The 23,706-nt window shown below is 49.8% G+C and overlaps 1 protein-coding gene across 2 annotated transcripts in view; it reads left to right on the forward strand.

The window, feature by feature from the left end:
• Positions 1-23,706, forward strand: part of TMTC1 (transmembrane O-mannosyltransferase targeting cadherins 1) — a 188,317-nt gene that overhangs the window by 157,381 nt on the left and 7,230 nt on the right. For both annotated transcript variants that reach the window (XM_084764863.1, XM_084764862.1), the window contains exons 13-17: positions 3,876-3,984; positions 18,823-18,925; positions 21,197-21,332; positions 21,828-21,972; positions 22,844-22,981. In XM_084764863.1, coding sequence (XP_084620989.1) covers positions 3,876-3,984; positions 18,823-18,925; positions 21,197-21,332; positions 21,828-21,972; positions 22,844-22,981 — 631 coding nt within the window. The remainder of the gene's footprint in view (positions 1-3,875; positions 3,985-18,822; positions 18,926-21,196; positions 21,333-21,827; positions 21,973-22,843; positions 22,982-23,706) is intronic.

The following is a 23,706-nucleotide window of genomic DNA, read 5'->3' on the forward strand; positions in this document are numbered from 1 at the left end:
AGGATGGCAGCTGAGTCTGTAGCTTTCTCCCATGGCTTCTGCTTCTGCTGTTGCTGGAGTTCCTGGTGCGGCATCCCTCGATGATCAGCGGTGATCAGGGATGTAAGTGAAATAAACCCTTCCCTCCCCAGCTTGCTTTTGTGCTCTGGTGTGTACTGTAGCAATAGAAAGCAAACTAGGACACCTCTGCTGGGAAATAGCCAAACACCACCACCAACACACAGTGACATTGTCTTAGCTGGGAGGAGACACCAGGACTCGCTGGGGCTGGCTTACAGTTCAGAGATTTGGCCTGTTACCATCATGGCAGGAGGCGTGGCAGCGCACAGGCAGACATGGTGTCGCAGAAGGAGCCAAGGGTTCTGCGTCGGGACAGAGAGACTCTGGCCTGGCTCGAGCGTCTGAAGCCTCACAGCCCATTCCTCAGTAGCACACTTCCCGCAGCAAGACCACACATCAGATGATGGCACGCATAAGGTTAGGGAGCCTACGAGGGCCATTTTTATTCAAACCACCACATCTGCCTAATTGAACCCTTAACTCTAGGACTTTAGAAATTACAGCTTTTCACTCCCATGTCTGTGGTAGGAGTTTCCCTTCTGGGTGAAACTACGAGGTAACGAGCTGCTTCTGCAGTGAGCGGGACACAGTGGTATTAGGAAGGAGTGACCTGACCTCCCCTGCCCTTGAGAGTGCATGGCACACATAGCCGATCTCAGCTCCCTTACAGATCACCTGGGAAGTGTGGATGGGGCCCGAGGCTCTGTGTGGCAGCAGGCTGCCAGGTGACATTCTGTCCCGCATAAGTCACACTCTGAGCTGCAGGCCCTTGCAAGTGGGGTAGACTTCTGAGCAGTTCAAATATGCAGCTATGACTAAATCTCAGTGCTCAGCAGCCTGAAGTGGGAAGCTTAAGTGGGTACACAGTGACCCAGAAATAAAATATTAAAAGCATGCTTTCAAAAAACTTTAGCATTCACTGGATTTTTACTATGTTCAAGCAATTGGACTGGTCTCTGGGATCAAACCAAACCAAAACAAACCAAAACATGAATCATCAGCTCCAACATAAAGACCACAGAGAGCACACGCTCGAGTGCTAGGATGCTGGTGTCATATTCAAACTGTTCTCATGGGAGAGTGTTCCCTGAAGGGCTTTCAGTGCTGGCCTGGCACACAGAGTGAGTGTGTGCCCATCCCAAGGAGAGTGAAGCAGCTGTGCAGCCCTGGAGAAGCACAAGGAAGAGGCACACAGAGTGAGTGTGTGCCCATCCCAAGGAGAGTGAAGCAGCTGTGCCGCCCTGGAGAAGCACCAGGAAGAGGCACACAGAGTGAGTGTGTGCCCATCCCAGGGAGAGTGAAGCAGCTGTGCCGCCCTGGAGAAGCACAAGGAAGAGGCACACAGAGTGAGTGTGTGCCCATCCCAAGGAGAGTGAAGCAGCTGTGCCGCTCTGGAGAAGCACGAGGAAGAGGCACACAGAGTGAGTGTGTGCCCATCCCAAGGAGAGTGAAGCAGCTGTGCCGCCCTGGAGAAGCACCAGGAAGAGGCACACAGAGTGAGTGTGTGCCCATCCCAGGGAGAGTGAAGCAGCTGTGCCGCCCTGGAGAAGCACAAGGAAGAGGCACACAGAGTGAGTGTGTGCCCATCCCAAGGAGAGTGAAGCAGCTGTGCAGCCCTGGAGAAGCATGAGGAAGAGGCACATAGAGTGAGTGTGTGCACATCCCAAGGAGTGAAGCAGCTGTGCAGCCCTGGAGAAGCACCAGGAAGAGGCACACAGAGTGAGTGTGTGCCCATCCCAAGGAGAGTGAAGCAGCTGTGCAGCCCTGGAGAAGCATGAGGAAGAGGCACATAGAGTGAGTGTGTGCACATCCCAAGGAGTGAAGCAGCTGTGCAGCCCTGGAGAAGCGCGAGGAAGAGGGTGACGTGTAACCAGAGCCCTTTGACTCTCCTGTGTGTGGATTTTTACCTTAGAAAAACAAGCACACTGTCTGTCACGTGGGGCCACCCTCAGAACTGAGTCTATACCACTGTGAGGGTTTACGAGAACAGTCGTGGCCAAGCGAGGCTGATGGGAGACGTCCCCCATAAGGCCTGCGCCTCGACCCTCCAGGCCATGGGCTGTCTGGTCTCCAAGCTGCATTTTATATTTCACATTTACAATACCTGGCATTTAACATCAGTATTTGTGGAAGTTGTTTCAGCAGCAGTATTTTCTGCCTAAGAGTGAAGTTTTCAGCTTCAAAGACAGTGAGGTCTGGTGCCCTCTTCTGGTGTGCAGGCATACACCAGGGAACAAACCAACATCTCCCTGTGGCGCCAACAGCAGAGAGGTCTTTCACCCAAGGACAGGACTTGACTGCCAGGCTTCAAGTCGAGCCAGTGTGCAGTGAGAACACAACAGCGCATTGACTTCCCCTTCCCAGCCAGTGGTCGCAGTGCTTTCTAACTTCATACATTGTATGTGACACTTTCTTCTTCGCATCTAAACCATCGATGGACATTTTGGGCGGGCTTGTCCTGGGCCAGCAGCACCATTAAGAATTCAGATTGTGCAGCTCAGTGTTGAAGAATGCCAGTTGCTCTTGCAGAGGACCTGAGCTGGTAAGATCATCTATGTCGGATGGCTCATAGCGCCTGTAACTCAAGCTCCAGGGCATCCAGCGCCCTCTTCTGGACTCTACCTGTGCATGGGCTATACACACAGATACACTTTTAAAAAAAGATTTATTTACTTATTACATATACAGTGTTCTGCTTGCATGTATGCCTGCACACCAGAAGAGGGCACCAGACCTCATTATAGATGGTTATGAGTCACCATGTCATTGCTGGGAATTGAACTCAGGACCTCTGGAAGAGCCATTTCTCCAGCTCCCGAGATACACATTTATAAACATAAAAATATTCTTTAAAAAAAAAGGATTTTTGGCCTGTGGTGCTATTAGAAATGGGCACAAAGTAGGGTATGATGGCACATGCCTACAGTCCCAGCACTCTGGGAAACAGAGGCAGGTGGATTTCTGTGAGTTCGAGGTCTAAAAATGAGTCCAGGACAGCCAAGGCTACACAGAGAAACCCTGTCTTGAAAAACCAAAAGAAAGAAAGAAAGAAAAGAAGAAGAAGAAGAAGAAAGAAAAGAAAAAGAAAAAGAAAAAAGAAGAAGAAATGGGCACAAGCCATCTGCACATCACTGTACCCAGTTCCATGCCCCCAGGTGATGTCCCCAGAGGGCAGCCTTGGGGTGAGTGCTTCTTGTTGACGGGCTTGCGACCCTTCAGTGCATAGCAGGTGTGTCAGCTGCTTTTCTTGCCACTAAGACCAAATAGTTGACAACAAGAAATTTAAGAGAGGAAGGGCTTCTCTGGGTTCCCAGTTATAAATGGTACACAGCCCATCTTGGTGGGGAGGCCTGGCCTTAGGGGTCTGAAATGGCATTGGCTCCACAGTCAAGAAGCAGAAAGTGGACAGACCTGGTCTGTAAAACCTCAGGGCCTGTCCCCAGTAACTACGCCCCTGCCTCCACCCTCCAGTTAGACTCCAAGACCTAAGAATACTAGTTGCTCTTCCAGAGGACCTGCGCTGAAGAGAGCACCATGTCGGGTGGTTGTCCACAACTCCCATAACAGCACCTGCTCCAGCACCAGCTAGGAAACAAATGTTGTCCAGGCCCACGAGCCTGTGGGGCTCAGCACATTCAAGCCAGCCACGGGAGCAGGGGGCAGGAGGGTGGTAACTCGTCTCCTCACTGCCTTCCCGTGAGAATCCAGACAGGAGAAGACACTGTTAGGGCTAAAAGGAAAGGAAGGTTGAAGTTTAAGCGGAGGTCAAGGCAGGCGCTAACGAGCCGTGTCCTCCTCCCCCTCCTGCCGTCCAGGTCCCAGGGGAAAGCGGAGGAAGCCATCCTGCTGCTGAAGGACTCCATCAAGTACGGCCCGGACTTCGCCGACGCCTACTCAAGCCTGGCTTCCCTCCTGGCTGAGCAGGTAACTGTCCCACCTACCCTCACAGTGTGTCTTTAAATGCTCTGTCCAGTGCACCCGCCAGCATCATCACAGGCGCTTGTGGAGACGACATAACCAATCATTGGCAGCTCCTGTCCAACACTGAGTCTCACCTCGGCTTTGCTCTTCTCACTGTACAAGGATGTGGGCATCAGAGCGAGAAGGGTGCACTTGGCCCATGATGTGTTTGCTATCACTTGGGGACAGTGAGTGTCAAGAATAATACATGACATTTCCTAGTGCTTCTAAAATTACAAAAATACACGAATGCTCTGCCCTCTGTGAGCTCCACTCTGCCCTATTCTCCCATGGTTACCTGTGTCCGGGTTGCACTGGAGGGCTCCTCTTCCGTTCAAGGATTTCTGGGCTCCTCTTCCGTTCAGGGTTTCCTAGCCAGAGCTTGGGCGTTGCTTCCCGTGTGGTCCCACAGCCCTGTTTCTGTTGCTATTTACTTGTGACGTGACTATTCTCTATCTTAAGACCTACTAGGAAGAACAGATGCAGATGGCAAGCTGGGCTCCCGGGAGACCAGTGCGCCACGGGCAGCCACTCTGAATCTCGATCTTCCTTTCACTCTGAGTGTTATTTATTTGTGTGTGTGTATGTGTGTGTGCACACGTACATGTGAGTGAGTGTGAGTCTTTCTGTGTGTACATATTGTGAGTGTGTATGAGAGTGTGTTGTGAATGAGTGTGTTGTGTGAGTGTGTGTGTTCTGAGTGTGTGTATTCTATGTATGAGAGACTGTGTGCAACTACATTTGTGAGTGTATGTTGAGTATGTGTGTGCTGTGAATGTGTATGTTATGAGTATGGGTGTGTCTTATGAGTGTGTGTTGTATGTATGAGTGTGTGTGTGTATATGTATGTGAGTGAGTGTGTGTTGTGAATGTGTGTGAATATGTGGGTGTTATGAGTGAGTGAGAGTGAGTATGTATGGAACTGTGTGTCTGTGTGTGTGAGTGTGTGTGATTGTGCATGTGTGTGTGCCAGAAGAGAATGCCCAGTGCCTTCCTCTGCTACCCTCTGCCTGTCACTGAACCAAAGTTCACTGTTTTGGCTACATTGGTTGGTCAGTGAGCTCTGGGATCTAGCTGTCTTTACCCAAGTCGCAGGGTTATAAACACACATGGTCATGTGAAGTAGGGGTTAGACTCAGGTCTCAAGGCTTACACAGACTGAGGTAGAAGACTTACCCTGAGCCTCTCCTCAACCCCTTTCTTCCGTGTTTTGACCCGAGGTTTGCTGAACCTGCAGATAGAGGGGCAATGTGTTCCCTGAACGGTGCAGACAGGCGGTGGGCAGAAGGCCTATCTGGGGTAGGTGGGTTTCCTGCCTGTTGACATACAGTGCTTTGAAGTAAAGTGATCCTCATGGTGTAAGCTTTGCTCCTTGACTGCCTTGGTGTACGTTAATGAGGGTTTTCTAGAGAAAAAACCTGCCGCATCCCTCAGTATCACGTTTTCTCGCTTCACCCTGGTTCCCTCATCTTTCTGAGAGACACACCCTGCCTCTGGCCGTGATGCAGGCATGTCAAGCACCGTCACTGCTCAGGCATTTTCCTCAGCCGCCGCACTTCTCCTACACAGATCTGTCTTTCTTCCTGCCATGACAGTCTCTACCACACGATGTCGTGAGGTCTGTGGTGACCCTTTCCCCCTCTCTGCCATGTCTTCCTGCAGCTGATGTTTGCTGCTCTGTGGATCCTTTTTCTTCTACCTTCTCCATTGTTCCTCTTCCTTTCAACCTCTAACACTAGATGTGAGAGAAAAGGGATGGAGAAGAAAGGGCTGTGTGGTTGTTAGGTAATTCCTGCTGTCAAGCTCCTTGGTACAAGTTTGACCTCATCAGGAAATCTAATTTCTTCTTCTCCTCCTCCTCCTCATTTCTTTCTTGTTCATGACTACTTAACAAACCACAACCGATCAACAATCCACCTGCCTCTTGGGGCTCTAGCATTTATAAACCCTCTGAAAAGTTCCCAGAATTCCAAGCATCACACAATCACACAAATTATTGCTGATGGCAAAATCATGTCCCTTCTAGAGCATAAGGAAAATCATAGTCCGCTGCTATGAAGCAGCCCCATGTCCCTACACCTGGGATTAAAATGGAAACATATTCTCATACTATTTCTCTCTCTCTCTCTCTCTCTCTCTCTCTCTCTCTCTCTCTCTCTCTCTCTGTGTGTGTGTGTGTGTGTGTGTGTGTGTGTGTGTGCTCCATCTTCCATCACCTTTCCCTGCAGCTTTATACTATCTAAGGTAGCTTTGTGTGCTAATGGTCCTTCACCCATGCCAAAGTCCAGCTCTGACCGGTCCAGGGGAGAGCCTGGATGGGATGCAGAATTCATCATTCACTTCATCTCTTAAGTTACTGAGCTGATGGCTCAGGCAGTTGATCGTGACAGGGACTGAATGAACAAGGAAGCATGGAGGGAGGAAAGGGTTCCTTCTCTAGTGACTCAGGGCTGGCTGTGCTGCTGAGGAAAACTTAAACTGACCACCTTTTTTCTGCTGTCAGGGCTCTGAGCAGCAGCTTCTACCAGCCCTTTGAGGCCTTTTAATGTAGGGAATTAGCTCAGTCAGGAATAGGCTTCCTGCAGGGATCCGTTGGTTAAAAGTATCTGAGGGGCTGATGGTGGAGCCCTGAGTCTGTTCACTTATTTGTGAATCCACAGGGGATGAGAGAGGCAGACAGACAGGCAGACAGACAGACAGACAGACAGACAGACAGAGACAGAGACACATAGAGAGAGACACAGAGACAGACAGACACAGAAACAGACAGAGAGACAGACAGACACAAGACTGCTCACACACAAACACTCGTGAGAGACAATGGATGAGGAGAATGGCCTCAACACGCTTTACTGCCCTGGTTACACATCTTACACCCTGAGCAGAATCTCTCTCTCTCTCAGAGAAATCATCACCTCATAGTCAGCAGGATTTGCCGCAGAGACAGACAAACCATTACGTTGGAGAGCTTTCGGTGATTACATGTTACTGTGCTAAGCTAGACATTTCTCTATCTAGTCTCACATTCCAAGACACAAAGTAGACTAGGAAGGACAGTGTTTTATGCCGTAAGCTGACAAGGCATAAGGAGCTACAGCCAAACAGTTTGTGTTTTTTGACATCGAGATCTGTACGTAATTAGACATGTCTTGGTAGTCCCTTCATTTCCTGGGATCATGGAAGCACAGTCTGCCTCAGGCCCGTCTCCTAGTGAGGCTCCTGGAGGGCCACAAAAGTATTTACTGCATCTGTAAACTTTCTATTGACTACTTAACTTCTTAACTTCTTTTTTTTTTTTTTTTTTTTTTTTTTTTTTTTTTTTTCCAGAGCTGAGGACCGAACCCAGGGCCTTGCGCTTGCTAGGCAAGCGCTCTACCACTGAGCTAAATCCCCAACCCCTTTAACTTCTTAACTTCTAAAACTGTTTGAATCACATCAGGAATCCCATTATCAGGAATTAGCTCATCTGAACAGCAGGGAGTCTTCACAGAGATCCCACAGGAGGATGGTGCAATCAGAGTGGGTAAATACCCAGAGAGTGAGGGCTCACACCATGCCAGAGCACAGAGAAGAAGGGGTATCAGAGGCTGGAAGCAGTTCTGGGGTGGACCCCAGTAAATACCTTGCAAAGTACTCGGCTACCTGTTAGGATTCTGCCTTATTCTGCCTACGTGTGATGTCATTGCCTACCTGTGATATCATTGCCTACCTGTGATGTCACTGCCTACCTGTGATGTCATTGCCTCCCTGCGGCTGGGCATGGCCCTGCTCAGTATATAAAAGGACAGACCTACCTCGCCCCTCCCTCTTATCTCTCTCTCTTCCCACCTCTCCCTCTTCCTCTCTTCCTCTTTCTCTCTCTCACCTCGCTTTCCTGTCTCTCTCTCCCTCTTGCACTCTCTTCCTCTCTCTGTCTGTCTCTCCCTGCCCCCCCCCATTTCCTTCTCTCCCCATGCTCATATAACAAACTTCTCCGTATAGTATCTGTTGCCTGCCACCTTATTTTTCAATCACTAAAACTACCTTCCAGAAAGCCCACACGCCTACTGAACTTCCCCAGGTCAGTGGCTCCTGGCAGCTCCTGCCATACCCACATCCAGAATGTCTGACTCTGTCCGGGTAGTTGTTGTATCTATTGCAATATTGTCATGCCTACCAGGCTGCATGCAGTCAGTAGATTCTAGATTCGTGAGTAAACAAATAAATGTGGAGAATGTGCAGTCCCCACTCCAAAGCCTGTTGGATTGTACTGCTGCATTGCAGAGGGCAGGACTGGGGCCACACTGCGCTCATTGACTCACGCCTCTGTGTGATGATCCGCCCTGCCTTGAAGACTAGTGTGAGCAGCAACCATGGGACACTGTGGCCGCCATTCACTGAGTCTCCATGAAGTCCTGAGGGTGAGCGGTCCGTGCTTCTGTGTTGGAAACACTGACTGTTTCCAACTTTCTTTCCAATCTGGGGCATGAAGATCCGTATCTTCTGGGATGGTCAGTTCACCTCCACTGATGGCCATGTGGCCTGCATTAGCTGCTTGTCTCCTGTGCTGTCCTTGCTTTTATATTTGTGATTTTTCTTAATTCATACTCAGTTCATGGTCCTGCCTTCATTTCATTATGCAGCAATGAGGTGCGAGTGGAGCTCGTAATAATAGTGTCCAGCTTAGGTCTTTTCCTCCAGCTCCCGGCAGGCAGTGGACACTGAGTAAGCAAAGTCACACTTACGCCTCCCCGTGATAACCAAGTCTGCTGTCCTGGGGCCTCTCTATGGACTGACGCCTCTTTACACAGTCCACCTTTCTCAGGCTCATCCTCTTCTTGCTTCCAGAACAATTCGGTTTCCACTTCCTACCCAAACTTTCTCCACTTTCCATTTTGTGGTGTGTTATGTTTCCTGAGATCTCTGTGTTCAGCTTTTCCCGTTGCTGTGGACAGATACCCCAGAAATGCAGCGCACAGCTTGTAGGTACAGTCTGCTGTGGAGAAGTGACTCTGGGGGGGGGGATGCCTGGCTGCTGTGGGTGCAGCTGTTGGCCTCAAGACTTGCCTTCGGTGCCCCACCTCCTCCCCCACAGCCCACCTCTCAGAGATTCTGCTTTCAACCCAGCAGCACAGCTGGAACCAAAATGGCACGCAAGGCCCTCTAGCCATGACATCAGCATACAAATGCTATGGATCATGTTTGCATGGATCATGTTTGCATGGATCATGTATTTTCATTTCTGGGGTTAGTATCCTGAGATTAAAATTTAAACCACGTGTGGCAGGAAGATGGCTGAGTGATGAAAGTACTGTTGTGAAAGCGTGAACAGTTGGATTTCAGATCCTCAGGTGCCACATACAAAGGGAAATGGGCCATGATTTCTGTCTGTACTCCCAGCACCTCGGGGAGCAGAGGCGGCTCCTCAGGCTGGTGGGGGAGCAGAGGTGGCTCCTCAGGCTGGTGGGGAGCAGAGGCGGCTCCTCAGGCTGGGTGAGAAAACCTGCTTCAGTACATAAAGTGGATTGCTTCCACTATCGAGGAAGACACACAATGTTGTCAGCTTCAAGCCTCTACATGCATGTATTCACACAGATGTGCACACACACACACACACAGACAGACAGACACACACAGAGACACACACACACACATACACAGACACACACACACACAGCATCACATTTTTATTTTAAGTATTGATTTTCGGTGTTTCAGGCTTATCTTCCTCTGACCACAGGCTTCTTTAGGAAAAGCATGGTCTTCACTATGTCCCCCGCTGCTCTCTGGCCTCCACTCTAATTAGTGCTCTTGTTTATATACGAATAAAGCATTAACTAGTGTTAGAATTCTGGGCCTTACTAGATATCCCAGAGTTTTGTCTGTATTCCTTTTCTAAGTTGACGAACTTAAACAGACTGCTTTAAAGTCACCCAGATGTTCAGTGACCTTGGCTTTCATATCAGGATCCAGCATGCAGATCACTAACACAATAGGCAAACCCTTTGGCAAGTGGCAGTGTGTAGTTTGTTTAGCGAAATAAAGTCACTTTTCAGGAAAAACTTTAAAAGAATAACATATATACTTTTCCCTGAACTTCAAGAGTGTCAGCTGGGATGTTTAAAATAATCTCCTGATTATTTTCTGTGGAAATATGGCAAACTATTGGATTTCTTACAGTTGGAAACAAATTGTGCAGAAGGTCTCCATCTTTTCTGACAAACAAGAGGCGCATCCTTTGGCCATTTTCTTACTCTGGAGGGGAGGGTATATTGGGAGCCTAGAATCTCACTGAAAAAATCTGGAGTTTTTCTACCCTTAGGGCAACTGTTTTCCACAGGAAGAGACAGAACAGCTCTTAGTAAGGGCTCAAGGCCCCTCCCTTCTGTGAGTCTGCACATCTTACCTTAAGGTCTGGAATTCTTTTGGGATGAAACAAGGGTCCCGATACACAATGTGGCAAACAGGAGGTGGGGAAAATCCACGACCTGACATTCTCTGAAGCGACCCTTCCCGGTGGCAGCACTCTTAACAGCACCCCAGCCTTTCAAACACCAGAAAATATGGAAGCAATATTTTTAACCCTTGGCCAGCCTCCACACACATGCGGCCCCTTCCCCTCCCCCTCAGCAGCGCTACCATCTGCCACACACACAGCCCGTGGCCATGGTCACTGTGGGTGTGGACCAACGTCATGCTAGAAGAAGTAATGACTAAATAAAACCTTGCACATGCAGGCAAGTCTCCAGACTGTGAACGGATGCATCTGTATCTCATTTCAACTTTGCAGAGAGCATTGCTTATGGGCAGTGAGGCACTTGGCGATTAGAATGTCCACACAAGATAAGCCTTTCAGATATGCTTGGTTTATTCATGTAAACATTTCTGATACTGTTGTGCTAACATGAAAGTTAAATAGACATCTCACCAAGCCAGGAACAGTTGACCAGACAGAAAATGCTGCTGCAGGTTTCCACTGGGAATCTTCTCTGGTGAGGATACTTCAGAAGCTTGCAGGCTGTACCCTCCCCTGCAGCCGGGGAGGATGGCACAGCTGGGTCCAGGAAGTCCATGAGCATACACTGTCTGCTGGACTGACAGCTGGGTCTCTGTGAGCACAGCAGCAGTCTGGAACTCCACAGGTCACCACAGCCAAGGCCATGCAAAGTCTATTGTTGTTGTTTTGTTATTTTGCTTTTCAAGACAGGGTGTCTCTGTGTAGCCCTGACTGTCCTGGAACTCACTCTGTAGACCACCAGGCTGGCCTTGAACTTAAGGCACCATGCACAGTCCTTTTTTTTTTTTTTTTTTTTGCTTTTTGAGACAAGGTTTCTCTGTGTATCCCTGGCTGTCCTGGACTCGCTTTGTAGACTAGACTGGCCTCGAACTCAGAGTGATCCACCTGCCTCTGCCTCCCAAGTGCTGGGATTAAAGGCATGTGCTACCACGCCCGGCCTACCATGCACAGTCTTAAGGCCTCTTGTTGATGGGAATCAACACAGACACTTAAGAGAAGTCATCTCTCCAGAGCAAGGCAGTGCCATCCTAGAGACCAACCATTCCTAACTTTGCCGTTTGTGTGTGTGTGTGTGTGTGTGTGTGTGTGTGTGTGTGTGTGTGTGTGTAATTTCACTGGGCAGTGGCTGTGGCTCTCAGGGCTCACTGCTTAGGGCTGGTCACTTCATTAGCATATCGAGACACACCCACCTGGGCTAAGCTTCTCTCTGAGCTGCCCCTCCCTGGCTCTTTACACAGCTGCCTGGTGGAAAACTCAGGCGTCATATTATTTCAGGTCTCATGAAATGGCCTTTTACACAGGATGGTGTGTTTCTACCTAAGTTCTTTGCCTCTGCCTGAAATTTCTGTTTTGAGAACTTTTTAGTCCTGTGTTTTTCTGCCATTCGAAGTATTGATTACTCTTTCCAGCTAGCTATTTCAGTGGGGAAATTTGGGAACAAAAGCTTTCAATTGTTTGTTTATGTCTTTTAAAAACAAAACCAAACAACTTTATGGTGATGGAGATAGTGGCTCAGGCCTGTAATCCCAGCTTTTGAGATCAGAAGCCTGAGACTCACAAAGAAACAGCCCCAGCCGGGGTCTCCTGGACAGAGGCACAGCCCCAGCCGGGGTCTCCTGGACAGAGGCACAGCCCCAGCCGGGGTCTCCTGGACAGAGGCACAGCCCCAGCCGGGGTCTCCTGGACAGAGGCACAGCCCCAGCCAGGTCCTCCTGGACAGAGGCACAGCCCTTTCAGCCCTGGAAAAGCCAGAGAAAAGCAAACTCAGGCAGAAAGTGACATCAGCTCTCTCATTAACACAAGGAATGTGTGCAGTGTGTTAAAGTCAGAGAGGTGGCATGTATCCTGTACACAGTGTTAGCCATCTGCTGCTTTTAGGGCTCTTATATATATTGGTGTTAACACGTAGGTTTACGTGTAGTCTGGGCATACTCTTTCCCTTATTGCTAGCTTCTGAGTAGCAGTGTACAATATTTTGTGTATTTATATGGATGCACATGTGCCATGGCATGTTTGTAGAGGTCAGATGATAGCCCTGGGGAGTCTGTTCTCCCTTTCTAGCTCATGGGGTCTGAGGATTGAAGTCAGTCACCAGGCCACAGGCTCCTTTGCCCACTGAGCTGACCTCACAGTGTCCTGCAAGTGGCGTCTAATGCCTACTTGCTAGTTAGAGATGCGTTAAAATGTACAGGCTACAGCGCCAGCTGTTAGTTATCTAAGCCTACTTACTATTAGAGATGTGTTACAATGTACACGCTACTAAGTCTACTTAACTGGTTAGAGATGTGTTACAATGTACACACTACAGCGCCAGCTGTTAGTTATCTAAGCCTACTTACTATTAGAGATGTGTTACAATGTACACGCTACTAAGTCTACTTAACTGGTTAGAGATATGTTACAATGTACACACTACAGCTGTTAGTTATCTAAGCCTACTTACTATTAGAGATGTGTTACTATGTACATGCTACTAAGTCTACTTAACTGGTTAGAGATGTGTTACAATGTACACACTACAGCTGTTAGTTATCTAAGCCTACTTACTATTAGAGATGTGTTACTATGTACACGCTACTAAGTCTACTTACTGGTTAGAGATGTGTTACAATGTACACACTACAGCGCCAGCTGTTAGTTATCTGGTGGCGGCTGTTCCTCTCGGCATCCTCCACTCTGTAGCTAAACTTTTTTCCCTGGTAGCTTTTTAAAACAGTATTTTGAGTTTGGTGTGGTAGCTCATACCTGTGATCCCAGCACTTGGAGAACTGCTGCCGTCAGAACCATCCTAAGCTGCAGATTGAGACGCTGTGTCAGAAGAAACAGAAGTAGTGTCTGAGTCATTTCATGCCGATACAGTCTGAGAAGTAAAACACTAGCACACACCTCTCATGCCAGGCCCCTGTGTGCTCTCCTCACAGAGCAGGGCCAGCGCACTCCTCAGCAGAGGGGCGTGATCTTGAGTGCCATAGAGCATGTAAATGACGTCCACATGGGCAGGGTAGGTGGGTGAACACCCAGGATAGGAAAGGGACTTTGGATTTCAAACAGCAGAGACCATGTTACGAGCAGGTAATTTGTCAGAGTGAGAAGTAAAGAACAGTACTGGGGTGGGGTCATGAGGCTAGGATGCTGTCTCAGTGACTCGAGTGCCTGCTGAGCAAGCTTGAGTGTGATCTCCAGAGGCCATGGACAAAGCAGAGTGTGATGAGCTGTGTTTGTGACCCCAGCCCTGGGGAGGTGGAGGCAGGAGGACCCCTGAGGCTCTCTGGCCGGCCAGCCTAGATCTGTGACCGGCAGGGTCCAGACAACACAAGGTAGCCAGAACCTGCGGAAACCCTGGCGTTCTACTCCTGAGGTGTTAGCTGTGCTGGAGAAGGTGGATGCTCCTGTGTGTACACAGCAGAGAGGTGGGAAAGTCTGAGGCCAGGAGAGTGTAGGTGGCAGCGGCCTGTCTTCTGCCATGCTTCCCCCCATCACCATGAGCATTCGGAGGAAGGTGCCGAGCTTCACAGACAGGGCTGTAAACAGTCCTGAGCCCAGAGGAACGTGTAAGCACCCAGCTCGTACCACACAGCTCTGCATTACCTTAGCAGTAAAGGAAATGAAATTAACATTGTTTATGATTCTGGCTGAAGAACCTGCCAGCCTCCATTTTAGGCTTAAAACCCATCTCATAGCAAAGACAAACTGGGTTCATCCCTGTTTACCATTAAACCTCTGTTCCTCAAGGATTGGGCTCTGCCCACCTATAACTGACCTTCACTGCAAATGGTTCTGAACTCCATGTTCCAGGAATGACGTCATGTCCTTATTTCAAAGGGAAGTTTATAACCATATTGCAACCCTACCTTTGTTTCAAAAGGTTGTATGACCACCTATGACTATACATGTTGTTATATCCAGCTTGCAGCCATGTCCAGGAGGTTATTAAGACTAATGTGTGTTCTTATGCTCTGCTCCTATAGCCTAGCCCCACCTATTGCACACACCTATTGGAAGCCCCCTACCCCCGAACTATAAAAGCCTGGCTTCTTCAAACCCTGCCTTATAGGGAGACAGCTCATGTACACAAGTTAAAAAGCTTGCTTTAATTAATTGATTCCCTTAATTAATTTTGCTATAATGATTTAGGTCAGTGTTTTTCTCCTCCTATCTGTGGGATTAACACGATCACTGTAAATTATCACTAACGTCAGGTTTAAAGCCTATTGAAACTCTCAATTAATATGAAAACAGTTATAAAATATTTTCCTTTCATGTATTTGGCGATGTGATTTATTTAACACCAGAGTGGAAGACTATTGAGATCTAACATGTGAGTCAGAGGGAGGGAGGGAGCCAGTTTCTCGCCTTCTGCAGTGCACCATGACCCGCATCAGGCACACTCAACAGCTAAGTCAACTTGGAATGAACCCTAATGTAAGAATTATTGGTTTAATTATTTAGCTCTTGGTGACTGAGTGCACAAATCCCATTAAGAACCAGAGATTCCTCAAGTAGGAAGTCCTGTCATGGAGCGGGGATGCTGGAGCAGGGGATGGGAGTGTCCTGCAGCAGGCAGGAAGGGCATCACACCAAGGAGGACATCTAGTGACTGGAGCCAGTGTGGCTAGGGGTGTGGCGGGCACTGTAAACCAATGCATGAAGACTGAGGAGGAAGGCCTTTCCGGCCATGTGGATCTCACACCTGCGAGAGTAGACGGGGCAGTGACACTTCAGTTGTTTACACTTGTACATGTGCTCTTTCCTGGTCCCCGTGTGCCTTCTGTAGAGACTCTTATGCTCTTCCTAATGGGTTCTTTGTGAAGTTCATACACATGTACAATGTAATGTGGTCATATTCAGTCCTCACTGTCTCCTCTCTGCCCTCCCACCATTTCCCTAACACCCCTTTCCCATCTCGTCCCCCTTCTTTTTCCTTACATAGCCCACTGAGTTCAGTTAGCTCTGCCCTGCGTCTGCTGTGGGACCATCCACCAGAGCACCGAGCAACCTCCCTAAAAGAATGGGCTCCCTCCCGCAGGAGCGATCAGCTGCCCGCTGGTCCCTCATGGTTTCCACCTCAGTTTTCTGGGAGCTGCTTTGCACACTCATGCGTGGCACCTCTCTTTGAACTCCTTTTTAAACATTGTATTTTGACAATATTTTTTTTGCCTGTTAGTGGGTTTCCATAAGGCTTTCTCACAATCCTCACTTTGCTGAACCCATTCCTACCCCTTCCCTTTCTCTTATTCCCCTCCCCCTCCTCCCTACCCCACCTCCCATGCCAGTCAGTACTTTAACCCCTGTCCCCTCCCCTTCTTCTGTATGGCTTGTGTGCTGCTGTCCCTCCCAGTGCTGTGCCCTCTTCTGTATGGTGTGTGTGCTGCTGTCCCTCCCAGTGCTGTGCCCTCTTCTGTATGGCGTGGGTGCTGCTGTCCCTCCCAGTGCTGTGCCCTCTTCTGTATGGCACGTGTGCTGCTGTCCCTCCCAGTGCTGTGCCCTCTTCTGTATGGCACATGTGCTGCTGTCCCTCCCAGTGCTGTGCCCTCTTCTGTATGGCACGTGTGCTGCTGTCCCTCCCAGTGCTGTGCCCTCTTCTGTATGGCACGTGTGCTGCTGTCCCTCCCAGTGCTGTGCCCTCTTCTGTATGGCGTGTGTGCTGCTGTCCCTCCCAGTGCTGTGCCCTCTTCTGTATGGCGTGTGTGCTGTTGTCCCTCCCAGTGCTGTGCCCTCTTCTGTATGGCGTGTGTGCTGCTGTCCCTCCCAGTGCTGTGCCCTCTTCTGTATGGCATGTGTGCTGTTGTCCCTCCCAGTGCTGTGCCCTCTTCTGTATGGCACGTGTGCTGCTGTCCCTCCCAGTGCTGTGCCCTCTTCTGTATGGTGTGTGTGCTGCTGTCCCTCCCAGGGCTGTGCCCTCTTCTGTATGGCGTGTGTGCTGCTGTCCCTCCCAGTGCTGTGCCCTCTTCTGTATGGCGTGTGTGCTGCTGTCCCTCCCAGTGCTGTGCCCTCTTCTGTATGGCGTGTGTGCTGCTGTCCCTCCCAGTGCTGTGCCCTCTTCTGTATGGCGTGTGTGCTACTGTCCCTCCCAGGGCTGTGCCCTCTTCTGTATGGCGTGTGTGCTGCTGTCCCTCCCAGGGCTGTGCCCTCTTCTGTATGGCGTGTGTGCTGCTGTCCCTCCCAGTGCTGTGCCCTCTTCTGTATGGCGTGTGTGCTGCTGTCCCTCCCAGTGCTGTGCCCTCTTCTGTATGGCGTGTGTGCTGCTGTCCCTCCCAGTGCTGTGCCCTCTTCTGTATGGCGTGTGTGCTACTGTCCCTCCCAGGGCTGTGCCCTCTTCTGTATGGTGTGTGTGCTGCTGTCCCTCCCAGGGCTGTGCCCTCTTCTGAATGGAAAATGTGCTGCTGTCCCTCCCAGTGCTGTGCCCTCTTCTGTATGGCGTGTGTGCTGCTGTCCCTCCCAGGGCTGTGCCCTCTTCTGTATGACACATGTGCTGCTGTCCCTCCCAGTGCTGTGCCCTCTTCTGTATGGTGTGTGTGCTGCTGTCCCTCCCAGGGCTGTGCCCTCTTCTGTATGGCACATGTGCTGCTGTCCCTCCCAGTGCTGTGCCCTCTTCTGTATGGCACGTGTGCTGCTGTCCCTCCCAGGGCTGTGCCCTCTTCTGTATGGCGTGTGTGCTGTTGTCCCTCCCAGTGCTGTGCCCTCTTCTGTATGGCACGTGTGCTGCTGTCCCTCCCAGGGCTGTGCCCTCTTCTGTATGGCACGTGTGCTGCTGTCCCTCCCAGTGCTGTGCCCTCTTCTGTATGGCACGTGTGCTGCTGTCCCTCCCAGGGCTGTGCCCTCTTCTGTATGGCACGTGTGCTGCTGTCCCTCCCAGTGCTGTGCCCTCTTCTGTATGGCGTGTGTGCTGTTGTCCCTCCCAGTGCTGTGCCCTCTTCTGTATGACACATGTGCTGCTGTCCCTCCCAGTGCTGTGCCCTCTTCTGTATGGCGTGTGTGCTTTGTCCCTCCCAGTGCTGTGCCCTCTTCTGTATGACACATGTGCTGCTGTCCCTCCCAGTGCTGTGCCCTCTTCTGTATGGCGTGTGTGCTGTTGTCCCTCCCAGGGCTGTGCCCTCTTCTGTATGACACATGTGCTGCTGTCCCTCCCAGGGCTGTGCCCTCTTGGTTGTTGTCCGTTCTGGTTTCTCCTCAGAGTGCTTGCTTCTCCTTCACTCTGCTCTCACGCACACATTGCTCACCGTCTGCTGGGAGACACACACACACACACACACACACACACACACACGCAGGACTAGAAAGTGCAAAACACTTCCTCAGGGTGAAGCATGCCAAGCCAGTTGATTCATTTCAGTTGGATGTGAGAGAAAATGAGACATCAAATATTGACAGAGTATTTCTCAGAAAAGCCCAGTGATCACTTGAAGTTGACCGTTTACTGTTTTGTGAAGAAGGTAACGGGGTCAGAGTGATGAGGCGGGAGGCAGGCCCCTTGGGCACCTTCATCTTGGGGCTGCTGTGTCCTGAGTGGTTTCTTAGCAAAGTCAGCGGGAGGTTATGAAGCCACAGGCGTGGGGCATCCCCAGCTTCCCAGGGCTGCCATAGACATACCTCTGGGGCTTCCTGGTGCTCCACTGCGTGACTGCCTTGCTTCGTGGGTTAGAAAGATCACACAGCTACTCCAGACCTGTTGCTGTGTCAGGCACTGTTTTGTATTGTGGGGAGACCCCACCACACAGCTCCTGTACATTAACTACACCTTGCTGTGGACAGTCCTCCAAGCTTCTGCAGTTGTCAACCCCCTAGCACTCTGCCTCCATGCCAGCAGCCGCCTCTCCATGCCTCAATCCCTGCACTGATAACCAGCATTTCCACTAGAGTCACCAGGGTGAAGAAGGAGGAACCTCAGGGCTAGAGAGATGGCTCAGAGGTTAAGAGCACCACCTGCTCTTCCAAAGGTCCTGAGTTCGATTCCCTGCATCGACATGGTGGCTCACAACCATCTGTAATGTGATCTGGATGCTATATAAGTAATAAAAAGTCTTTTTTAAAAATTAAAAAAAATTCTCAGACCTTTTCTGGGTCTGCAGGTCTGAGTCCACAGATGCTGCGTCTTGGTCAGTGTCAGCGCGTTTGCACAAGAGGGACTAAGCACACCCACACCAGTGCACGGTTAGTGCAGATTTGGATTCAGGAAAAGATCAAGGTATTTTTCTTAGTGCCTGGTATATAAGCAAGACTCAGTAATAAGTTTCTCTTTTCCTTGCTCACTTTGAATCTTTACTGTATTGTTAATTTTACAAAACTTTTTCTTTGTTTTCCTAAAGGAAAGATTTAAAGAAGCTGAGGACGTCTACCAGGCTGGAATAAAGAACTGTCCAGACAGCTCAGACTTACACAACAACTATGCAGTTTTCTTGGTTGACTCTGGTAAGTGAGATGCCTTTTCTCTCTCACGTGTCCGTGGCAGTCACCAGCTGCACAGGTGGCTTATCCTCCGGACCACCCTGCACTGCGAGGCTGTCATTTCTCTAAATCCTGTCTCCCCAGAGCAGAGTCCTGTTTTTCTTACCACCACACCCACAGGGCTGAACATCAGTGCTGTACTCAGTGCAGATCCCGCCTCCAGACCCAGCTTCCCGCAGATGTGGCTGGTCTCTGCCACTGACTCTTTTAAGCCTCTGGAACTTTTCCTGGATGTACATTCCAGAACATGTTCTAGCAATTGACACAGTGGTCTCCTGTGATGGGCAGAACTGGGCACAGATTCTGTTTTCTTTGTGATTTGTAGAGCCACAAACTGTTGGTGTGTAATGAGGTAATGTGATGACACTTGGCTTTAACACAAAAGTGCCATTCTGTCCTGTGGGTTCAGAGACTGTCTGCCCTACAGGAGAATTCAATTCTGATTATTATTTTTTTCAATATTGAGTTCTTGAAAGGATTTTCATTTTCGAGGATGCATGAAGCTTTTCTGTTTAATAGAATGTAAGCTTACATTTGGATCATCTAGGGAAATCAAGCTTCATTTTGCATATAAAATTGTTGTGTGGTGCCCCCTGCTGGGGCATCAGTCACATGATAACACATCATTAAAGTAGGAAGACGCCTGCCCGAACTATAGCTTGTGCCTTCAAATCAACAACATCAGTTTCACGAGATCCTCTGAAGAGAATCCTGACAACACTGATGACCCTATGACATGATCCTACATAAGACCATATTTAAACAGAGTGTAGCTGGAAGATGCTGTGTAGACCTGGGATCCAGTGTGTCACAGATGGCTGAGCTGGGAAGATGCTGTGTAGACCTGGGGATCCAGTGTGTCACAGATGGCTGAGCTGGGAAGATGCTGTGTAGACCTGGGGATCCAGTGTGTCACAGATGGCTGAGCTGGGAAGATGCTGTGTAGACCTGGGGATCCAGTGTGTCACAGATGGCTGAGCTGGGAAGATGCTGTGTAGACCTGGGGATCCAGTGTGTCACAGATGGCTGAGCTGGGAAGATGCTGTGTAGATCTGGGGATCCAGTGTGTCACAGATGGCTGAGCTGAGAAGATGCTGTGTAGACCTGGAGATCCAGTGTGTCGCCCTTGGCTATCTTGAAACTGTCACTTAGCTGGTTCCTTGGAAGCATTTCTGGACCCTTCTTGGACCAAGAAGACTTGATTCTCACTCTGACTTTGTCCTTACTTGTCCTGGGATTGTCTTCATGTCTCTTAAGGTCTTTAGGCTTTAGTGTCTGTACCTGCAAAGAGATCATTTTGTTTTGGTGATTTAAAAACAAAAAACAAAAAACAAAAAAAACTTCTTGAATCCCAAGAGGCAGCTAAATAGGGTCCTAAAATCTGAGGAGGACACGTGAACAGCGAGGTTTTACTATACACACTGGGCAGATGCAAGGTAACATTGCTGCTGTATTTAAAGTCACAGTAAATGTATACCATTGACGCCTGCACGATGGCTCAGTGGGTAAGGTGCTCATCCCTAAGCCTGGCGACCTGAGTTTGATTCCTGGGGCCCACATGGCAGAAGGAGATAATCGATTTCCACTGGATCTCACTCTGACGTTCTTGTGTACCTGCAGCAGGTGTGTGTGTGTGTGTGTGTGTGTGTGTGTGTGTGTGTGTGTGTGTGTGTGTAGCATTGACTAATGTGTGGTTTACAAAAGGTTTTCAAGGGAGCATGTCACATGTTGCTTAAAGCAGTGTGCCCTTTGGCCCTGTGAATGGAGACAGACATTTAGATCTCCTGAGGCCTGTGCTCTCGCTCGGTGGCCTGCTCTATTTTGTGTAAATGGGAGCAACAATGTTTTAGATAAATAACCATGGTCAGGTGTGGGGGCCGATGCCTGTCATCACAGCACTTAGATTGAAGCTGTGGAATTTCCATGGGTTCAAGGCCAGCCTGGGCTACATAATGGTTTCTAGGCCAGCCTGAGCTAAAGGGTAAGACTGTGTCTCAACAAACAATTACTTGTTATTAATTTCTTTGGAATCTTGGTGAATAATGAAATGGGTCAAAGTTAGGCAGTGGCAAGCATAAGAGGCCAAAATTCAAGCTGATCACAAACAGCATATGTAATGGTATGACACTGCCATGCTGAGAAAGAAGGGCATAGCTCAGAAGAGAGACTGGCAGCCTTGCCGCTCATCCCTGTGGTCTGTTCTCTCCCACCCCCTGCCCCCCCACCATACTGCAGGCTTCCCAGAGAAGGCCGTGGCTCACTACCAGCAGGCCATCCAGCTCAGCCCAAGCCATCACGTGGCTGTGGTGAATCTGGGCCGACTCTACAGGTCCCTGGGAGAGAACAGCATGGCTGAAGAGTGGTACAGACGGTACAGTCCTCCCCTCCACTTGCTCAGCCTCCTGGGGTTTCTCACAGGTCCTTAGTCACGGGGACAGACAGGCTGCCAGGACAGGCAGCAGGAGATGGTGTAGTCACGTGCTCATGGCAGCGTCCTCCACTGCTGAGGCTGCAGTGCTCTTTGAGGTTGGGGTGGCATTTTCTACTCAATTCACCCAGTTTTCTGGAGCTGTGGGTGACAGCACAAACTGAAGCAGCCATGTCAATGCTAGAAACAGGTATAATAAGGCTGCCACTATGTCAGACCCTGAACACGCCAGTCGCCATTGCTGATACAAACTCTTGAGACCCAGTCACCGGGTTAGTGGGTCACTAGAGGTGCTCACCCAGGATACGGTGTGACCTTGATCCATAAACAGACCGTGCTCCAGCAAGTGTCTGATGAACAGTGCTCCTTCCGCCTAAGCACAGGCCTTTGGGAACATGGCCACCAGAAGGAAACATCTGTCTGCCTTTCTTCCTGTAGTGCCCTGCAGGTGGCCCACACAGCTGAGGTCCTGTCACCTTTGGGAGCGCTCTATTACAACACTGGCCGACACAAGGAGGCTCTGGAGGTCTACCGGGAAGCTGTCTCACTCCAGCCTTCCCAGAGGGATCTGCGCCTGGCACTGGTGAGGAGAGAAAGTGATACTAGGTGCACCTTGCAAACCGAGAGCTGAGAACCCTAGCTTAGGGCTGGGTGATGCACAAGTGGCCCAGTGCAGCCTGGCACACAAGACGAGCCTCCCCGTTTCCAAGTAACCTCAGACTTGCCGGAGGAGTTGCAAGGGAGCGCTGGGCAGTGGCAGAGTGCTTGCCTAGCGTGCACAGGGCCTGGATTCCAGTCACCAGCACCAAACTAGACCAAACCAAACAAACAGAAAGTCCTCTGGAACACTCCACCCAGATCCACTAGTTTTGGACCCTTCGATGTATCTGTTTGTCTCTCCTGCTTGTTTGTATGTGAGTGTGAATAGACAGGTGTGTGCATGGAAATGTTTAGAGGTATCTGCATGCTTCTGTTCCTAGTGTGTCTTTGCTGGCATGACGGTTTGTTGTAGATGCAGCTCCCTTTATCTCCAATTTACTTCCTATGTTTTTCCTGTGAGTGAGGGTATTCTCTCATTAACTGCAGCGTGGTGACCGAACTCAGGCACTTAAAAGCACAAGCCCTTGAATCTCATGCTCCCTTCTTCCTAAATCAGACTTGTCATTTTCTTACAAGCACCATGTTCCACCTGAATGATAGGGAACTACCTCCTGGCTTGTTTCCACAACGTTTTTAAAGACTCACACGCTATTTGCTGAGGATCTGTGGCTCTTCCATCATCGGCATCCAAATGCATGCATGCATCTGCAGCCAAATGCTGAGCCCCCTGCTGCACTCATTCGGTGTCTCAGCTTTGTGTCGGGATGCTTTGCACAAGCCTCTCTGCAGAGGCTGCTCCGTCTGCCAAGGAGTGACTCGGTGTCTTCTAAGCTCGATGCCCTGTGGTTTTGCAGGCACAGGTTTTAGCAGTGATGGGTCAGACTGCAGAAGCTGAAGAGATAACCCTCCACATAGTGTCTGAGGAGCCCAGATGCCTCGAATGCTACCGCCTGCTGTCAGCAATCTACAGCAAGCAGGAGCACCATGAGAAGGTGAGGAATGCCCTCTTCCATGCTCTCAGCCTCCAAAGCAAGCAGGAGTGCCAGGACCAGGTAGAAAGGGGCTCTCAGAGCCATGTGGGCATAGAAAAACAGCATACACCAAATGACCCTCCAGCACCATGTTCATAAGGCCATGAAGCCTTGAGAGCATTGGTGAGCACATCCTACCCACTGGGAGCCTTCCGCAGATACCTCTCAGCTCCTGACACATCTTGAGACAGCACATGCCTGGCTCTTCTTTGGTCTGCAGACACTTTATCTTACCATGCTAGTTTGTTTCCACCTGCCTAGCCACTGCATGCTCCCCAATTCTTAATGCTTGATGCAGCCCTCATGTCAGCCCTGGGACTCTTAATCTGCATATTGAAAAAATCACACAACCTACTCAAGAAAATCTTTTTTTAAATGTCCGCAAGGTGTGGTAGACTCCAGGTGTAAGGTAGGATGGGGGAAAATGCAGTCCTGGTCATAAGGGAACTTATTTAAAGAGAGAAGCAAAGACTGGTCAAGAAATCAAAGACAAATGTGATCGGTGAGATCAGAAGGAGGGGTACCGAGCATCCCATGGAGACCCAGAGCACCTGGGGAGATGAGGCCAGGCTTCCACATGGCATGGTGGGTGGGGAGGCCAGGGACAGAGCACACAGCTCAAGATGCAAACATGACTGGACCCCACCGGCCCACCCCAGCATTCACACCCAGGGAAAGGCCATGAT

This window comes from Acomys minous (assembly GCF_964271855.1).
Source record: "Acomys minous genome assembly, chromosome: 17".
In the NCBI taxonomy this organism is placed as follows: domain Eukaryota; kingdom Metazoa; phylum Chordata; class Mammalia; order Rodentia; family Muridae; genus Acomys; species Acomys minous.